Raw genomic sequence first — 20,344 nt, forward strand, 5'->3', positions numbered from 1 at the left:
ACTCTCTGTTTCCTCTACCCACTGAGCATGTGTCTAATCATAGGTTGCACCATTACTGTCACCCTTCGCCTCACTTTATTTCAATGGACACCAAAAAGTATAGTTGTCGTCTTCATTTGTTCCCGCGCATTTTCTCCCTAGAAGTTGGGGTGTTTCTAGTCCAAATAGTTCTGAACAGTTTGTACATCATCTATACAATAGCTGATAACTTAAACTCAAAGTTTAGGCTTACTCGGTTCCATCTCTGTTTTCTTTAATTTCTGGGCCAATTCTTCAATTGTCGCCGGAGGCTTAGTATCAACTGGTTTCCACCATGGCCAGACACTTGGTGCATTCTCTTGCATGTTATCCCTGAACTCTGGGTTTCTCTTTCCATAAAGCCTAACATATATCAATTAGCATGGCCCCAAAATTATGTCTAGGAAAAATGAACCACATACTCTTGATTCCCTCATTCTTATCCCCCGATCTGAACAACTCCAGCAAAATCTTACTGTCCAAAAGATGTGTTTCTTCCGCCGTTTCCGGCCCTTTCCACATCAGATCTCTCATAACTGCAGTTGAAACCGCACTTGTATTTTGAGCTATATCATTTGCGAGTTCCAATGCACGTGGAAGAACTTGTTCTGGGGGTACGATCTCGGAGAATAGAGAAGAGAGGAGAGGGGATGTTGAGGGGTATATTGAACCAGTTGTCGTGAGGTGCATAGCGCGGGAGAGACCGATAAGACGGGGGAGGAAGTAGGAGGAACATGCTTCCATTATGATACCACGGCGGGCAAATACGAATCCGATTTTTGCTGTAGAAGAAACAATACGGATTGAAGTTGGGAGTGTCACTGGGGTGGATTAGAAAATCTTTCTTGTGTAGAAACGAAATTGGAATGGGAATTAGGTATCTGACGGGGGGTGGGTTTTATGCTTACCGGTTATGCCTACACCGACAGCCGAGCCACGAAGGTGTTAGTTATGTTCAAAAGACATCAAACGAGGCGAACGTGGTTGTTTCACTCACCCATTGATAGCTGCAATTGTAGGTTTAGTACATCTATGAATAGCTAGTGCTACCTAATAAATGGGATTAGTCCAAAAAAATCTGTACTAAAGAATGCGGCAAGTTGAACACTCCTCCAAAACGAGAAAGAATAAATCACACACCTTCCCACCACCATCCCGATGCGTCAACGCCGTATCATTTTCATACGACAATCCGGCTTCCAAATCGGCTCCAGCACAAAACATCTTTCCATGACCAGTCATAACAATACATTTTACTCTAGGATCAAGCGACAAAAGATTGAAAGCTGTTTCAAGTTCTCCAGCCATGGTATCTGTGAATGCATTGTGTTTTTCTGGTCGATATAGTGTGATTAGAATAGTTGGAGTTGGAATGGGTGAGGACTCGGGTATATGAGAGACGCGGATATGTTGGAAAGGAACGGTTGAATAGGAGGTTGGAAGTGAGGGAGTCATGTTCGCTTGTCTGACTCTACTTGAAGGTTTGATGTGGTGATGTGATTAGAACTCGATTTTCATCATTATCACACTTTGATACTTTGAAAACCCGTAGCGCGAGAAGTTCGCAAGTACTTTTGTATTCAAGTTTAGAATGTATATGAGGAGTAGTCGGTGTCTCCTGAACCACTAAAATCAAAAATATGTGAAGCAAGATGAAGAGAAATTTCTTGAATCTAGAGCAATAACGATGTTGCAGTAACTACATAGTAGCTATCAAAAAAAGTGCTCAAAATAGTCATTCAGCTCGCGAACAGTATGTAGAATCTCGAGATGCCGAGGATAATTAGATCTTGTGCGGGGTCACCGGGAGCCCTTGCTCGTGGCACGTGAGAAAGCTGTTCATGATCGACAACTCAAAATCTACTAACAAAAGATATATAATTCATTAGATATGGTAAAGATCCCTTTTTGCTCCCCTTGAAGATACATATCGAGCAGTTGTGTAGCACATATCCATATTCATATTCTATGCTCTCTTTTCAAGTATTATGACGTCACAATTGTCAATACCTTGAGTAAAAACTAGAAAGAGAGTAGATGGCTCTTGCGAATATGGCTTGAAAAAGAACTAATTGTCTCCAATAGAGTGAAACTTGCGAGGTGTAATTGGTTGGCTTACAGGAAATATAGGAATTATGTTGGATTGAAAAGCCACGGCGATGAAGGCAAATCAGTCTTATTCCCCGCCATCTTTGTATTACCTCCACCATCCCCCCACCTTCCTAATTCCAACAACAGCTATTCATAAAATAACTTCAACATCAGATTCAAAGTCAAACACTACATCGTTTCTATCAAAATATAGCTACTTGATCCGATAATTGAAAACTTAGGAAACAAATTATACACGATGCCCCAAAAAGAAGCTGTTTCGACCGACAAGGCACCACCGCCATTGCCCTTCTTCTCCCAAGCCATCAAATGTCAAGGAATGGTCTATTGCTCCGGTAGCATTGGGATGGATGTTGCTACAATGAAGCTTGTCGAAGGAGGTGTTGCTGATCGAACCGTATGTCTCAATTCCAATCTACAGATTCCAAGGCCAACGTTATTGAGTAACAAATCTAGAAACAAGCAATTTTGAACCTCCAGGCGGTTTTGGAGGCCGCTGGCAGTAGTCTTGAAAACGTTGTCAAAGTCAACGTCTTCCTGACCGACATGCAGAATTTTGCAGCCATGAACAAAGTCTATGCAGAATTCTTCCATAAGGATCCCAAGCCAGTCAGGACTTGCGTTGCGGTACACCAATTGCCACTCGGGACTGATGTGGAAATTGAATGTACAGCTCACCAGTAAGGTAATACCTTTTGGTAATGGTACTTAAAAATGATTGCTAATACAGAACTTCTAGGGGAGAAGAATTCTTGTCGTCAACAAATTTGCTATCAAGGCCAAATCTTATGACCAAGGATTGGTAGTAAGATGTCAGGGAGCCGAACTCTTGATTACAATACCACAAATATTTTAAATCAAAGCGATTTACAATTGTTTAACTCCTTGCAGCGCTTTCAATTATATCGCTTGACTTGATTCAGAACAAAAAGAGGTGATTGCTTCCAGCTTTTATTTCCTTTGTATGGCCGGCATTCTTCGTTTCTTTGAAGAAAGCTTCCTGATTGTCCTTCATTTTCTTTTCTTTTGTTACATACAAACCTCAATCAACGTTGCAACATTGCAAGATCGTGAAATTTCAATCTAAATGCTATACATATTGTAATTGTTTAATCATCTTCATCATTATGTCGTTCTCACGAAATCGAACCAACTTCAACCTGCTTGATGATGTGGACGACGAGGACAGACTTCCTGGCGAGGACGACAAAAGTGTTTTGTTTCAAACAACAGGAACAACTCTCCGTAATGCACCGCGACTAGTTGGCAGCCAAATCGTCAACCAAGATTTAATCCAAGAACGAAGAAATAAAGCCCTAGAAGCATTGTTAGCGGTGCGAGAGGAGGGTGATAAAACGAAAGGGCTAACACTGCTCAATAGCCTAACCAGCAGTCCCGTCACAGACATCATCCCTGCAAGTGCAGCATCCCAAGCAGTGGAAAAGTCTGAAGTTCTTCCTCCGGTGGCAAAAGAGGCATTGGCCGAAGCTGACAGCCCAAATGTAACGAATCAAGTGCCGGCCAGGGGACGGAGGTGGTTTGGAAAAGCCCAGGCACAACCTACTACTATGGCCGACTTCAAACGCTTTATGCCCCTTCAACTTGAGTATCCTCCGCATCCAGCTGGAGATCGCAGTAATGCATGGTTTAAGGATGAATATGCCAATTTGTTTTTAGCGATAGTCAGGTTTGCTACAGAGTTTTTTGGGTTTCAAGAATTACAGGAAGGGTTTCACGAACCCTGGGCTATTAAGATGCCGGAGGAGTTTTACAGATACGTGGAACTTGTTGCTGAGCCAGATGCTGTAGTTGGAGGATGGGATGAGATGTTGCTCGATACGAGTACAAGAAAATATCTCATTGTCGGTATTATTGTAAAGATATTAGAGGCCAGGGTTTTTTCGTTAGTTCTATGGGGAAACACTAAAGAGGGGGAAGAATTTCTTCATGGTTTAGATCGTGCACTTCTCGATGGTGAAGGTATGATACTCCAAGGATCAGCAGATGAAAACTTTGATTACGATCCAAACTGACAGCTTTTACTCTGTAGGCTACAGTCGTCAGGACCTCCGCCACAGATCTATTCGCACTCTCTTGGGCGGAGCATCTCTAACCCCCAATTTTCACAAGGATTGCACAAAATTGACCGCCCAAGTACTACTCCTCTTCATGCCTCTCTTCAACTACCTCACGCTTCTTCCTGCCGGTCCCGAAACTGTCACCCCCAAAGCTACAGCCCTATACCAAGCCCTCCACAACATATTCTCCAGCGCCGCTTACCTATCCATCTGCATCCGCATCTCCCCAACCATAATCCACACCGTCTCTCTCCTCCCCGGCACCGCCTACAAACCCGACGAACACACGTCCATTCGCCAAAACTCCTGGACCTTATCCAAAACCGTCGTTCAAAACAACTGGAACCGAGATCATGAAGAATTGGAAATCGAACGCGCGAAAGCAGAGGGCTATGTGCTCGGCTACAGGAATGCAGGCAAGGCACGCCTTGAATCAAACGCCGGTTAAGAGCTCTTCGTCGCCTTCAAGATGTGCAAAAGAAACTGGCAGATCATAACCCTCCTGGTTTTACGCACGAGGCAGGGGTCAAAATTGCAATCTGGCCCGTCACGAAGAGATACTGGGCGGGAAATTCAAAGCCGGGTGGTGATATGGATGGTCAGAGCGTGTTTGACGTCACAACTGCGGGAGCGGTATTTTACTACAAAGAAAAAGGTAAACCCGTCGAACCACTTCTGGATTTCGTGGCAGAGAAAAAAAAGAAATTGGGTGGGAGATATAAGGGAGTTAAGGATCTTTTGGCCGTTTTGGCTCTGTTATCCCTGGGTGCATTGCTGGTTCTCTTGTATGTGGTTGGATGGGCAGCGTTGGTCGCTTGGCTTACAGGTTTTCTCGCTGCGATTACGAAATCCTTGAGAGAGTCGGTGGTGAGGGGAAGAGAAACGGCGGTTAGTGCTTACGAATACACTGGATCACCTGGCTCCGACTGGTTCGGGAAAAGAAGAGAACACCCGATTCCGGATTATCAAACAGCATATTCAGATGCAAAGGAAGGTGTCAGAGGAGAGTTTCAAAAAGGTGCTTCGAAGGTGGAGGATCTAGCTGGTGATGCATATGAAAGAGTAACAGCCAAAGCTAAAGATGGCGCGAAAGGTGGCTATGATGCGTACGAAGCCCGGAAAGCACAAGCGGAAGACGTCATTGAGAATGCATCTTCAAAAGCCAAAAGTGCAGGCAGAGTATACCAGAAAGCGACGGATAATGCGAGAGAGGCGGCCGGAAGTTCCGGCGAGAAAATCGCATCGAAAGCTAAAAGCGCAGCGGGAAGCGCGAAGGGGAAAATGACATCAAAAGCTAAAAGCGCAGCGGGAGCCCCTGCGGAGAAAATCACAGCGAAGGCGAAGAGTGCAGCGAAACTGACGGTAGAGAGGGTTACGTCGAGGGTTAAGCATGCACCGGGGGGAGCGTCTAGAGTGCCGGTGCCGGTGAATCGGGGATCGAAGGCGACGGTTCAGACGGTGAAGAAACGGACAAAGGGAGAGGCGTATACGAGAGAGGGGATGAGGAATTTGTGATTATGGAATTTGTGTTTTTTTCTCTCTCTGTTGGTCTGGTTTGGTTCTTTTGTTGTAGGTGATTGATTGGTTAGTTAGTTGGTTGGTTAGTTTATCGAGTATGCATGTATTTGGCTTACAGATTGTATATGGTATATTTTGTAATCTTACTATTGCTTGAGTATCTATCTATCTATCTAGGTGTAAAACTATAAATTACCTAGCAGTTTCTTCAATATCTATAAAGTACAACTAACACACTCTCCAAGTTCCGTTCAAAATCTCACCATTCACAATAACCTTACCACCGAAATATAACATTTCAATACCCCCCCCCCCCCCCCCCCTTCCCTCTAATATTTCGAAATCCATACGATATGTTAGTTACTATTGAAAACTACGAGATACCTCGATATACAATTACCTCACATACTCCTATTCATTACCTACCTATCTACCTTGTAAGAAGTATTCTGATGACGTCACAGTTCCCAAACTAGCCAAATATGTGTATACGGTGGCAGGGAGGAGGACGAGAGAGAGAAACTCTGAATTAAAATAATGTAGATACGACTATATCGGGCTTGTATCACAATAACTCCTCACAAAAAGATTGAATACACTCCATAAAACAATCATCTCTTATTTCGTCATGGGAGAATACTAGATACGTCATTCATAGCGTGCATAAAATCAATCATTAAACTGACAAGACAAGACTTGAAATGGTTTTAAATCCATCCACTATAGCTAGGTAGCCCTCTTGAGATTCAAACACGCGAAGCAAATCATCTGACATTTCAGTCCAAGATATAAAGGAGAAACGCCGGCCTTTGAAACTAGCCAATTGGGTATTAAAGTCATGAGCCCTCTAAAACACCATCCCCGTCAAACTCCATTTAATACAAATCCCCTGATCCAAACGCCTTGTATATCAATCATGTCGTATTCGTAAAAGAGTCAGCACAATATCTTCAAGGGCCTGGAGAAGGTCCCGTGAGGTTATTTGAAGGCGCTGGTGCCGACCCGGCCTGTGGTTTCTTTTCTTTCTTTGCCCAGCGAAGTCCGCAGGCGTTGCAGAGCGTTTTGGGACCCTTGGGACCTTTCCGCCATTCTGGTGAATCCATGACACCTTTAAATAATGTTAGCTTTCTGTTCGTACTTTTAGGGAAAGAAAATAAACATGATACATACCACAATCTGCGCAAACATATTCATCTGCTAGCTTCATCTTCTTTTTCTTATCCCCCAGACGGCCATCCTTGTCAATTGGTATGGCAATTCCAACATCGCCTCTGATTAAAGCTGGACTACGGGCGCCAGTGCTAATCCCTTGACTTCTTTCACCATCTCGATATTGTAACCCGGTGAGCATTTCTACAGTATCAACACCCTCATATCGTTGCATTTTATCTTTGATAGAATCGGGTTGTCGACTAGAAATCGCATCCTCAAGATTCGCTTTTGTCAACGTGCTATACGACATATCCGGTCTTGCTGGAGGAGGCATCGCTCGGAAATCAGGATGGCTCGGATCCGCAGGTAGAGATGCGCTCATGCCTGTGGTCATCGTCTCAGATGAGTCTGATGGATGTCGATGCGTCCAGTTCCTTTCACTATCTTCGAATTCTTCTTCCTCTTCTCTCTTGAGATCCCTGATTTTCTTTGACATTCGCTCAAATTCGGTTTTATGTTCCAAGAATGAATCCAGTAGAAGGGCGTTCTTTGTTGGATATTTCCTTGCCATCATGAAAAAGCCTCTGCAATAATCCGCTGTTTCTCTAGGTGGGATATCTGGGTCTGGAATTGGGACAGCTGCTGTTGGCGACGGCCTTGATGCATAATGGGCATGTCCGTGACACTCGAATATTACGTAGGACTCGTCCTTCTTGCGAAATCGAAGGTAGAATCGCAGTTTATTACCCGATGCAATGGCTTCATTGAACTCCCTCACAAACATTGCACTATCATCTGGATGTATGTAATCCACAATAAATTTCCCCTGAAGCTCCTCTGCGGCATATCCAGTGAGACTCTGACAACTAGGCGAAAGAAAAACGAACTTTCCGAAAGGGGTCAAGACGTGCAAAAAGTCCTTGATCTCTTCCACCACCTTTTGTTGCCAATTTCTTCGTCTCGTGAAATCATTGACCGAGCTGTTACTTGTATTGGTTGGTTGGACACCAAAGCCTGCAGGTAAAGGGCCCGCCCCGATTTCTTCAATCTGGGCATCTCCATCATTTGTTCCTCCCCTTCTCCCATCATCGGCGTGTTCATTTCCGACGGGCGACATCATGTTCAGTGAGGTAAAAGATTTTGGAATGTTGCCATTGTCGCCAAGGGTATTCATATCCATATTCATATCGGGTAGACCATCAAAGTCCATCATTAAATTATCCTGTAGCATCTCCGACATTAATGTATCGGGTAAATTTTGATCGACCTAGATTTGGGATCATGCATAGTTAGCATACTGAAAATGGATGCCATGAGGATTTTCCAAAAAAAAAAAAAAAAAAAGATGTAAGAAAGGCTAGAAAGGACTAAGAGATTTCGGAAAATTGAAGGTTTTCGTACCTGCGAGGCTGACAGTGTCCGATCTATGGATCCGAGGTTGGCTGCATGATGATGTTGTTGCAAGTAATCGGTAGGATCCAGGTTCAAATTATTCATATTCATAGATGTATCCCCCTCGGACATTTTCGAACTCTAATTATGCTGTGAGCGTAAAGAAGAGGATTTATTTGTATGTGTCTCTGTCTCTGTCTCTGTGTGCGCATTTGGATCCGAGGCAGATAGGTAGTGAGGACGCGAAGGATCTCAGTAGGACGGTGGGTAGGTAGGTAGGTATAAGTTTATCGTGAAGGGTAGAAAGTAAATTGTGGTGCTGAGATATGACGCCCTCGAGGCTTTGCTTTGTCGGGAAGTCTGGATTTTTAGAGAGGGGAAGAAATTTTCCCCCGAGATTTGGAGTTCAAGTTCAAGACGAGACGAGTCGAATCGAGTGGAATTAATAATGAAATGAATTGATGATAGCTAGGTAGGTAGGTAATATCAGGTACCGTTACTACTACCACCCTATTTAGATATTTGGAGAATTAAGGATTTAAGGATTTAAGTATTTCAGTATTTGAGTATCTGAGTATTTGAGTCTCTGAGTCTCTGAGTATTGGAGTACCTTTTCAATGACGAAATATAAGGCGGGAAAATGGGGAATGGAGAAACATGGCAATTGTGAAAATGTGATGTTTTTTGTTGTTGTTTTCTTTAGAGTGAAGGACGGTTAGTATGCCTGGTATGTAGGTCATCCAAGATCTGTGTGGTATGGACAAGATGTGGGATTTTCGATTCTAGATGTAAGATGTCGTATGTCGGATGTCGGATGTCGATGTCGGATGTCCTTATGGAAGAAGAGAAATAGATGTGAGGGAAGGCGTATGGTCAAAGGTGCTATTATCAAATGCGCAGGGTCATATCCAGAACGATAGCTATAGCATACACATCTATAAATAAGAGACAAAAGAAAGGAAGTTTCGGATTGATTAATCAATTGTTCTCAGGACAAGGTATCATGGATGAATCGAGAGATATGTTGCGTCTTGGTTAAACATTACCAAGATGATTGCTTTGTTTTATTCTATGAGGATAAAATTGAATATAATATGATATACCGGTATACTAGGTATACATATATATATTGATCGGTATGTGGAATAAACATCTTCAGAACAAGAGTATTACCTAGGTAGATATTATATCAACTTGTAGTAGAACTTTTAATTATACTCGAATGTCTATCTAGATAACATGGTTTATCACCGAGTGGGCCATATCACCGAGTGAGCCACTTTCACCTTAATTCGCACTCTTTATATTCAACATATGTTTTATTAATCATTTATTATGAAATCTATAAATAAAGAAGTATATTTACTTTTAGCTATCGAAGCTCTTCAAAAAGATAAAAATTAAGTATTCGAAAGGTTGCTAAACTATATAATATACCTCGCACAATGATTAGTTATAGAATGAATAATTTAACTCTATATATAGAGATTTGAGCGAATTGCTATAAAATTATAGAATTGGAAGAGGATATGATTATTGAATATATATTTGATATAGATTCAAGAGGATTTCTATCTAATATCAAGAATATAAAAGATATGGCGAATTATATTTTTGAATCGAGAAATTCGAAATATATTGGAAAGCTTTGAGTATATCGATTCATATAATATCGAATCGAATTAAAGATACATTTTAGTTGTATTTATGATTTTCAAAAAACTCTTTGCAAAGATCCTAAGCTTATGAAAATTGGTTTTGAATGATTATGAATATATGTTTTTAAGTATGACTCTCTATAGGGAATAAGATGGGAAGCATAGGATAGAAAGTAATGGCATTAAAAGGACTAATATACTAAATATATTCTTCCACTTCTAAGAGAAAAAGCTCTGTATAGGATAGAGCTCTTATTAGTACTAATTGAGACTAGCTCCCCCTATTCCATAATTACATAAACTACACCTTTTAACACTCCTCTTTGGATTAATTGTAATAATCTGTTATTCCCAGCATTTCTATAAATTTCTTGAATATATTTTTGATTAGTAGTTTCATCAATCTATCTGCTATCATTTTATTTATAGAAATATAATTAATATCAATCTTTCCTTTTTACTTAAAATCCTGTATATAGTGGTATGCAATATTAATATACTTTGATCTATCAATTAGTTATATATTTTTGATTAGGGCTATAGCCCCTTAATTATCTTTCTTCATATCAATAATAAATCTATTTTCTGTAACAAACTTTCTGTATCCTATATCTCGAAGTATTTGGGCTAATTACTAGCTTTGTTTTGCTATAATTGATTGAGCTATATATTTTGATTTAATTGTTAACATTGATATGAAGTTCTGTTTTCGATTTATCCAGAATATTAGTCCTTCTTCCAAAAGTGCGATTACTTTTGATATGCTTTTTTTATCAATCATATTGTTAATGTAGTTTGTATTAAAATAGATTATTAGATTTTGAACTCCCTCTGGTTCGAAATACAGCTTATAATTAATCGTTGTTTGTAAATAGTATATTATTCTTTGTAATTGATTTATATAAAACTTTATTGGATTTTTTATATATTGACTAAGCTTTTTTAGACTAAAAGCTATATCAGATCTTGAATATACCATTATATACATCAACTTCCCGATTATATAGCTATATTTAATAGGATCTACTCATTTGTTATCCTTTCGAACTAATCGAAATACTTTATAATTATTTATTAGTATTGAAATAAGTCTAAATATTCTTTTTGTAAATCTGTATTTACTTAATACTTTCTTGAAATACTATTTTTGATTGATATATAAAGTCCTATTCTTTTTATCTCTAATAATTCTTATACCTAAAAGCTTTGAGTTTGTCACGGTGTGGATACACGTGACCGATAAGCGATAAGCTAGGCCCTGTTAGGCTAGCTTATAAGTGAAAATTCCTGTATATCTTTATGTTGGAAGATCCTGTATCGTAGCTCTTCGAGCTATATCTTAGTCTATACCCTGTACCTACTATTCTAGTACTATCGAATATAGATTCCTGATCCCGTCTGTTTGTCCCGTAATACTATATAGCTCCTACCAATACTATTGCAATAATAATACCAACTCTGTATCCGCCTAGTTACTCAAAGGATGCCTCTGAGCTTAGTATAGTTGTAATAGAGAACCCTTAAGCTTAGTACTAGTACCTTCAGTCAGCAGCTATGTATACTATCGGATTAGAAGAAACCAATCTATCCCTTGAATACAAGGTTCGAGAAGCATCTATTGAGAGATATATTGAAATCTCCCTATACAAACAGATCGCCATACAGAATATCCGTCTGCTCAATCGCCTTGCCGAATCTATACCTATTCCTGTTATACCCTTTGAAATAACATCTGCTAAATCTGCCCTCGAATCGTCTGATATTACTATACCCATCCTATCTATTACTATCTATTTAAATAAATGCATTCCTGATTCTAAAGATTTGATAATTCCCAATCCGATTTGTAAAGATTCGTTTAATAGATATATACAAAGATAAGCTCGAACTTCAATCGTTTTCTTATTGCCTCCATTTACCTAACTTATATTACTAAAAGACTTATTGAAAAAGCTTACAAACTAATCTTTCCCAAGATTATTTATAGTATTTCACAATTTACTAACTATAGTCTATTTTTGAAATACTTAGAAAACACTTTTGAAAATCCTGATCACAAACAGAATATCTAGAATCAATTATATCTGCTCAAATAAAAACATCTCGATTTCAATACCTACTTTGCTAAATTCCAAAAACTAGTTTTAAAAACAAGATGCCTGATAACACCCTGATCCTATTATTATTTCAAGGAATCTCCTGAGAACTACAAGATATACTGCTTTACAATCTGCTTTTGTTCTATAATTTCCAGAAATACTTCACTTATCTATAACAACTCAATAATCGGTTCTATTAGCACCAGCAATAAATCTCTCAGAACTATTCTACCGCTTCTATCTCCACTAGGAGAAAGACTCCTGTTCTATCATTCGAATCTACCTATAACCCCGTAATCCAACCTTTTTACACAAGCAAAGCCGCTTTTCCGTCTGCTCAAAGAAAAGATCCTATGAATCTCAGTTCCCAATATTGTATTACTGATAATGATTTGTTCTAAAAGAAACAAGGAGAATATTACTACTATAGCTCTATCAATCACTTGATTCAAAATTACCCATATCCTGATACCCACCCTATCCAACTCAGAATTAGGATTTCCAATCCACCTAGATACAATCCTGCTCCGAGAAGTCTACTAAGGGACAAAATATCCATCCAATCCTTGCCTTACTCCTTACTACAATTACCGCCCCACTTTCCGGCTAGCTCATCCAGATTGGGAAATAGGACTCGCTTAGTTTAAATCGCTACCAAAGCGATTTTTCTATATAAACTCTGTCTGTCTGCTACTGTTACCCAAGGATTGTTCTTGAAAGATGAATTGAATAATTGTATAGATTTAATAATCCTATCTATTCCCCTATTCCTAGAGAAAGAAACTCTTTCAATCTATACTATAATGAATAATGGTTGTAAAGGGATTGTCTTCGCTAATTGAAGTTGGGTGCTTATCCCAGAAAATCCCTAAATATAAATTATCTACTGTCTTCAAAGTCATTAAATTCGATAGCAAATTCTATCTGAAAACCGGGTCATATTTTATATCCATATTAGACTTAGGATCAATGATTATATTGAGAAGAGAGTTATCTATATATAACTGAACTAGCCTATTACCCTATAGTATTAGGTATAGCCTGACTTAAAAAGCACAACCCCTATATCAACTTTATAATAAACTCCTTCCAATTCGATAGTCTATATTACTATAAATTCTGCAAACACTCCATCCCACCTGTTTTGAATAAAAGCTCTTCCCAATGTTCCTCCGAAAGCCCAATCTATACACCTGCCCGATCGCTCTGAAGGCCTCAAGGATCGAGATATAGCCGTGATCTCCCTAAGGGCTTGTTCTGTATACGCCTACCGGAGTATAAAATGTTCCAGATCTCCGTTAAACAGATTGATGACATTCTGAAAAGAAGAACGAGTTCGATTTGAATAATCTCCTACCCGAGTTCCGAAATTGGAAAGATGTATTTTCCCTATAGAACACTGACAAGCTATTACCACATCGACTGTATAATTATAAAATCCGATTCTAAGAGAAATCTGTATTGCTTTTTGGAGCTTTATATACTATATCCCAAACCAAACTCGAAGCTCTGAAAGGATAGCTAGAGGAAAACCTGAAGAAAGGGTTTATTCGTTCCAGCTCTTCCCCTGCTGCATCCCTCATACTGTTTGTCAAGAAAGCCGATGGAGGCCTCTGTTTCTATATCGATTATAGAACCCTGAACAATCTATTTGTAAAAGATCGATATTTACTGCTGTTGATTAAAAAATCCCTGAACAACTTGAAAAGAATGAAGTACTTTAGTAAGATCGATATTATCTCTGTCTTTAACAATATTAGAATCAAGGAAGGACAAGAGTATTTGATTGTATTCTGTATCCAATTCGATTTGTTCGAATTCCTGGTTATACTATTTGGGCTGATAAAAGCATTTACCACATTCTAGAGGTTTATCAACGATTTCCTATATGGATATCTGAATATATTCTGTACTGTATACCTGAATAATATATTGATATATAGTTATATTCAAAAAGAATATATTCGCTATATTCAAAAAATCCTATAAACACTAAAAGAAGCCAACTTATTTGCAAAATTCGAAAAATGCGAATTCCTGAAATCTAAAACTACTTTTCTTAGTCTAATCATAGGGAAGAATAGTATCCGAATGGATTCAGAGAAGATATAGACTATCGTAAACTAGAAATTACCCGAAACTATAACCGATATATAAGCATTTATCAGATTCGCGAACTTTTATTATCAATTTATTAAAAACTTTTCGAAGATAATCAGTCTGATAGTGAAGCTGATCAAAAAGAATATCCTGTTCCTATAGAATAATATCTATTAAGACACTTTCAATCAACTAAAGAAAGTATTTATCGAAATCTCTATTCTAATCTCCTTTGATTAAGAAAAGAAGGTGATCCTGAAAACCGATGTATCGGATTATATTTCTACAGGAATCCTCTTTTAATATAATGAGAAAGGAATTTTGAGATTTATTATATTCTTTTCAAAGAAGTATTCTATTATTAAATATAACTATAAAATTTATAATAAAGAATTTCTGATTATTATTTACTGTTTTGAAGAATGGTATCCTGAACTTGAAAATGTATCATCTTCGATTCAGATAATTACAGATTACAAAAATCTGGAATACTTTATAATAACAAAACTGCTAAACTATTATTAAGCCTGTTGATCCGAATTCCTATTCCGATTTAACTTCCGAATTATTTATTGTTCTGGAAAGCTAGGTGCCAAATCTAATATCCTGATTAGGAGGTCAGAGGATCTCCTTAAAGAAAGGGATGAACACTTTCTATACTAAAGCCGAATTATTCTGAAAAAAGAAAACTTAGATTCTGATCTATTTCCTAATGTCGATATACCAAAAGAAGTTAAGATTGTTAAAAAAGTACGATTTGCTGTTATCACACGAAGCCAGAAAAACTCTAATATTATCAATCCTCCTAATCCTATTGTACCCGAACCTGAACTTCTACCCACTATATCAGAATCCGACTTTGTAATACCTTTAAAAAACCGAAAAACATTTTTAAACCTGCCTGCTAATCTATTATCCTTATTTCAAGAAAACTATCAAGCCAACCCTATTCCCAAATCCATCCTGAAATCCTTATGAAAAGGATCCCCAAAACATTTGTCACGAGAGAATTAGCCTATATAAACCCAATTAGCTTAATGCTATCGGTGATATCACTTTTAGCGTGATAGTTATGAGCCCGGTATGCGTTTATAGCGCAGTGGCACAATTCTTCACTTTACCGTACTCTCTTGTAGTGGTTTTCTGTGGGCCCACTTATAAGAGGGTATTTCAACAGAACCACATTAGTCATCTGATCTTGGCCTATTAGAGCTAATGTGAGGACTCTGCTCTGTTGCCCCACTATTTTCCGCTCAGCCTATTAGATGTATCCAGGGAGAACCTAATACTAGTTGTATCCAATCAGAAGAGAACCTAGATTTGGCATCATATGGAAATAGAAGGAGATCTGCGTATGACTCAATGAGGCTAGTACAGAGATTACTGCCTATACCCAGCTAGTCAGCAATCTCGGGGGTGTATCACGAGAGAATTAGCCTATATAAACCCAATTAGCTTAATGCTATCGGTGATATCACTTTTAGCGTGATAACATTCGAGAATCATTTTTATTAAATGCTCCGAAAACAATAGCTTACTGTATTATCAAGAGAAACTGTATATTCCCAATTATAATTCCCTGAAATCTTATTTGCTCTATTTGTATCACAAATCCCCTATTACTGATCACCTACACTATACCTAAACTTTCAAATTGTTATCCCGAGATTACTACTGATCTGACTACTACAATTATATCACATAATGAGTTCGTAATTGTTATAATTGTTATTGTGCTGTCCCCCAATTATAAAGATCAGAAAGAAGTCCTCTGCCCACTTTCGATCTTGCAAAGAGCCTGACAAAATATCTTTATAGATTTCATTATGTATCTATCCAAAAATATTAACTTCGATATTATTATAATGATAATCGATTATCTAATTAAGATGAAGTACTTCTTATCCTATTACAATATCTATAACTTTAAAGAAATCGCCTGCCTGTTTCGAAAGAATATCTAGAAGTTTTATAGCTTGCCTCTGACAATCATTTCCGATTATAGAGCTCAATTTATATCCGAATTCTGAAAGTACACCTATAAGCGTTTAGAAATATCCGCCAGACTCTTTATTGCTTATTATTCTGAAACTGATAAACAAACTAAAAGAACCAATGCGATACTAAAGCAATACCTCAAATCGTATATGGCTTACCTGCAAAACAACTGAACAAAGTGACTTTCACTTACCGAGTTCTCTATCAACAATATCTGATCCGAGAATACCCGAATAACCCTATTCTTTTTAATTATAGTTTTCATTTCTATTTAGACTTTGAGCCTATCTTATCCGAAAGCAACTGTTTTGTTGTAAAAGATATCAAGGAATTCGTCTCCAAGATAAAGGCAATCTCCTTATACCTGAAGACAGAATTAATCGCCAGCTAAGTCTGATACTCAAAAAATACTAACTCCTGTTATTCCCCTGCCTGCCAATATACCCCCAATAATCTGGTCTAACTAAATACTAGAAATATTAAAATCCTATACTTATAGAAAAAGCTTGATTAAAAGAATCTTAGCTTATTCAAGATTCTGAACTTAATAAATCTTTATATTTATAAACTGGAATTCCCTATCTCTATAAGGATTCACCCTGTTTTTTATATCAACCTGTTTATACTCTACATATAATAATCCTATCCCTGAGCAATATAACCCGCTACTACTATTTATAAAAGTCGACAGCTTAGAGTATTTCAAAGTCATCAAAATCCTGAATTCCTATTGAAAAAGAAGAGATTGTAAAGGACCTCACCTAAAATATACTATTTACTAGATTAATTACAATAAGCTAATCGAAAAACCTATTAGCTACTTAAAAAGTATATAGAAATTGATCTGCAACTTCTATTGTAGATACCCTGATAAGCCTGGATCTGTTTAACCTGAATTACCCATTTGTAAGATTGTAAACCATAACTTGCCACCTTATCAAAGCTTGATCTGAAAAAAGAGGGGTAATATTACGATATAGATATATATAACTGATAAGTGATAAGCTAGGCCCTATTAAACTAGCTTATAAATAAAAATTCTGTATATCTTTATATTGAAAGATTCTGTATTGTAGCTCTTCGAGCTATGTCTTAGTTTACACCCTGTACCTACTGTTCTTAGCACTATCGAATATAGATTCCTGATCCCGCCTGCCTGCCCCGTAACAGAGTTCTCGATTTCCCCCAGATTCTTGGTATTAAAGATAAAAATAAGTTGTTTGCTGAATTATAATATATTATTTAAATTCCATATTGTAATAGGAAGATCATTGATATATAGTAATACTATAATCTCTCTATCAAAATGGATGAACAAATACGGATTAGTTAGGTTTTGTATAAAATTCTATTTGATAAATCGTTTCTTTATAAGGTTATTCCAATTATAAGCTACTTGCTTTAGTTTGTATAAACTATAAAGGACTTCAAGAATGTATCCTTATTTGATATTAATTTTTTGTGATATAAATAGGAAAATCTTTTCTTTTAGTTTTGTCTTAGTAAATGTGTTTTTTATATTGAAATAATATACCTCAAGGTCCTATAATACTATAATGGATAGAAATAAACGAATTGTTGCTGATTGTACCGTAAATGCAAATGTATCGAAAAAGTCCACTCCATACTTTTGTATGAAGCCTTTTGCTATTAGTCTAGCCTTGAATTGTTTCAATAATCCATTCATATTCAGTTTCATTGTAAATACCCATTTTGTACTAACTAAATTGTTTGTTTTATTGTTATAGATTTATCGTCATATCTTATTCTTTTCCAATTCCTTGATCTCCTGGTCAATAGCTGTTTGCTATTGTTCGCTATAGGTTAAATCGCTTATTGCCTTTTTATATATTTTCGGAATCGGTATATCCCTTACCATTACATTTATAATAATTATTTTTGAAATAAATATATAATCTTTACTTTGTTATTCTGTGAAGAACTTTTGATCCAGTTTCAAGTCTATAATAATTGTTGGGATAGGGATCATGTGACTGACCGCGCTAGCGCATGCGTTAGCGCCCCTGTACTATAGTATATATGTTTGTAGTCTTTAGCTTTTAGAACCTCGAGCAATATTACAACAGTGTGAATCATTAGTATTATATTACTTCATTATCCCTATAGTGATACCAATACTAATTAGTGATATTATAAATCAGGAGCCTAGCATTTTAATTTCAAATGCAACATGGGTTTATGACTAAGGTTGATATTTCTCTGAAGAGGCATAAGCTTTCATATCAAAACAACATGATTTGATATTTGCTTTTATATGAATAAAGACTGTTGGTAATATAATGGTAGTTTTTGTATTCAGCATTAATCCAACATGATTTAATATTGATAAACCGAGTTTAGTTGGCAATGTGATAATAACCCTCACAATCAACCTTAGTCTACATTTTATTCTTCAAAGCAACATACATTAAAGAATACGAACCAATAGCTACTAGCTCGAGTTAAGTATTATCTTCTAACAAATAAATACAACTTTGCTGGATTTTAGTAAAGTTATATTTAAACACTTCATTTCATTATCTACCTACTATCCATCAACATGGCAGGATCTTACAAAAACGATTCTGTAGAGTACAAGCCTAAACACGATGATAATGTTGAAAGTGTAGCCAAATTGACTATACCATTAGTTATTGTAACTGATAATTTTAATATAATAGCTGAGCAATAGCAGAACAATTCTATTGATTTTACAAAGAAAGTAGGTATAAAAGAGATTAGGGATTTTTGTAAGTACAAACTTTATGAATATCAACGATTGAAGTATTATAATAGCAAATTATGGTCGGATTACTTTTGCAAATTTGAATACTTTAATTTAGAACATTTTCAAGCAGTCGGCATGTATCTTTTATACAAGTTGAAATACAAACTGCATTTGTATGGTGTATTTGTTGCAAAGTATGAGATTTGTATAATATGATCTGTTTATAATATTTTAGTTAATACAATCCAATTATTATATAAAGAATGATTAGATAAAGAGATTGTGGATATACTTGTAGATAAGGGATTTACATTTCGATCAAAAAGTATATAGAAAAGAATAAATGAAAAAGATATTCGAGCTTTTATATATACATTACTAAAAGAACCCAAGGTATTTTAAGTAAGCGATTAGTCCAGACTATTAGATTTCAATTAATATAAACTACCGCAATTACTAAATATTCTATTTCAAATTATAATAATTTCAGGATTCAGCTTTTTAGGTGATAAAGGAAAGGGTATTGATATTAAATAAAAAGCGTTATCAAAACTACAAGCACTCTATTACTATAAATCCGTTTCCCAATCTAATATCAGCTTTCTATAAGAAAATAATGAATCCAATTTATCTATATATTTATTTTATAATCAGAAGAAACCATTACCTTTATAATTGGTTCAGTATGAATAGTTTTAACTTGAAATACCTTTTTGATAACTCGACTCTTTATTATCACAACCACCTTTACTATTACAAAAAAGAGATAATCAATTATCCGATAATTCATTTGATAGTAATAGTAATTCGAATAAAGAAGAAGGAGGAGGAGGTAATGGAGGTAAAGGAAACGATTTTCTATAAAATGATTATAATAGGAATAGCAATAATGGAGGTAGAGGCGGTATAGAAGAAAGAGGAGAAGGTGATCTAGGATACAATCACAATATTCCGGAAATCTTCCCAAATCCATTATCAAGAGTTATAAATATCGATCAACTTCTCAGAAATCTTATGAAACTTTATGATAAGGATAATAAATATAATGAATAAAATAACAATTTCATATACAAATTTAATATATTCCTTAACAATTGCTAATATATTAATCTATCTAACAATCTATTCCTAAGAGTATTGTCACGGGATCACTTCTGGGAGTATTCAGAAGCTTTACCGCTGAGCTAAACGCCCAAAAGACTAGGAGGTAGAACTGGAAGTTCTACCTTACTCTCACATATATAGCAGGACAGGACAGGACAGAAAGGGCTTAGTGTCACCCCGTGACACCACCCCCTCCTTAAGGTATGGTCTCCATACCATCACCTACTAGGAGGTTTCAGGATTCAGGATTCTGGATTCTAATGCCTCAGGCATTCAGACAGGCAGACAGGATCTATATATGCTAGCCCCCAAACCAATGAAGGCTTGTAAGCTATAAGTGGGCCCCCCACACAGCTCCACTTATAACCAAGGGTAGTTCTACCTAAT

The 20,344-nt window shown here is 36.9% G+C and overlaps 4 protein-coding genes across 4 annotated transcripts; 2 read left to right on the top strand and 2 right to left on the bottom strand.

The window, feature by feature from the left end:
• Positions 1–215: 215 nt before the first annotated feature.
• EAF02_002720 (uncharacterized protein) lies at positions 216–1,473 on the bottom strand (the record flags this gene model as incomplete). The annotated part of the gene is made up of 5 exons (XM_038898768.1): positions 216–381; positions 434–839; positions 927–935; positions 1,047–1,068; positions 1,159–1,473. 5 exons carry the CDS (start codon positions 1,471–1,473, stop codon positions 216–218), a joined length of 918 nt encoding a protein of 305 aa, XP_038761056.1.
• Positions 1,474–1,961: 488 nt separating this feature from the next.
• On the top strand, positions 1,962–3,130 carry EAF02_002721 (uncharacterized protein). Its single transcript, XM_038898769.1, has 3 exons — positions 1,962–2,527; positions 2,587–2,810; positions 2,870–3,130. The coding sequence occupies exons 1-3, from the start codon at positions 2,369–2,371 to the stop codon at positions 2,934–2,936; spliced, it is 450 nt and encodes a 149-aa protein (XP_038761057.1). The 5' UTR covers positions 1,962–2,368; the 3' UTR covers positions 2,937–3,130.
• Positions 3,131–3,257: 127 nt separating this feature from the next.
• EAF02_002722 (uncharacterized protein) lies at positions 3,258–5,723 on the top strand (the record flags this gene model as incomplete). Its single annotated transcript, XM_038898770.1, has 3 exons — positions 3,258–4,110; positions 4,181–4,651; positions 4,699–5,723. The coding sequence occupies 3 exons, from the start codon at positions 3,258–3,260 to the stop codon at positions 5,721–5,723; spliced, it is 2,349 nt and encodes a 782-aa protein (XP_038761058.1).
• Positions 5,724–6,320: 597 nt separating this feature from the next.
• On the bottom strand, positions 6,321–9,073 carry EAF02_002723 (uncharacterized protein). Its single transcript, XM_038898771.1, has 3 exons — positions 8,280–9,073; positions 6,897–8,145; positions 6,321–6,834 (listed from the first exon to the last, which is right to left on the bottom strand). Exons 1-3 carry the CDS (start codon positions 8,400–8,402, stop codon positions 6,677–6,679), a joined length of 1,530 nt encoding a protein of 509 aa, XP_038761059.1. The 5' UTR covers positions 8,403–9,073; the 3' UTR covers positions 6,321–6,676.
• Between the last annotated feature and the right edge of the window lie 11,271 nt (positions 9,074–20,344).

Source organism: Botrytis sinoallii (genome assembly GCF_014898435.1).
Source record: "Botrytis sinoallii strain Bc 23 chromosome Unknown BSIN_004, whole genome shotgun sequence".
NCBI classification, from domain to species: domain Eukaryota; kingdom Fungi; phylum Ascomycota; class Leotiomycetes; order Helotiales; family Sclerotiniaceae; genus Botrytis; species Botrytis sinoallii.

Coding starts and splice junctions, on each gene's coding strand:
- EAF02_002721 (XM_038898769.1), top strand. CDS start 2,369: ATGCCCCAAAAAGAAGCTGTTTCGACCGACAAGGCACCACCGCCATTG. Junction 2,528..2,586: donor GAGGTGTTGCTGATCGAACC/GTATGTCTCAAT, acceptor TAACAAATCTAG/AAACAAGCAATTTTGAACCT. Junction 2,811..2,869: donor ATTGAATGTACAGCTCACCA/GTAAGGTAATAC, acceptor CAGAACTTCTAG/GGGAGAAGAATTCTTGTCGT.
- EAF02_002723 (XM_038898771.1), bottom strand. CDS start 8,402: ATGTCCGAGGGGGATACATCTATGAATATGAATAATTTGAACCTGGAT. Junction 8,146..8,279: donor GGACACTGTCAGCCTCGCAG/GTACGAAAACCT, acceptor TCCCAAATCTAG/GTCGATCAAAATTTACCCGA. Junction 6,835..6,896: donor ATATGTTTGCGCAGATTGTG/GTATGTATCATG, acceptor CATTATTTAAAG/GTGTCATGGATTCACCAGAA.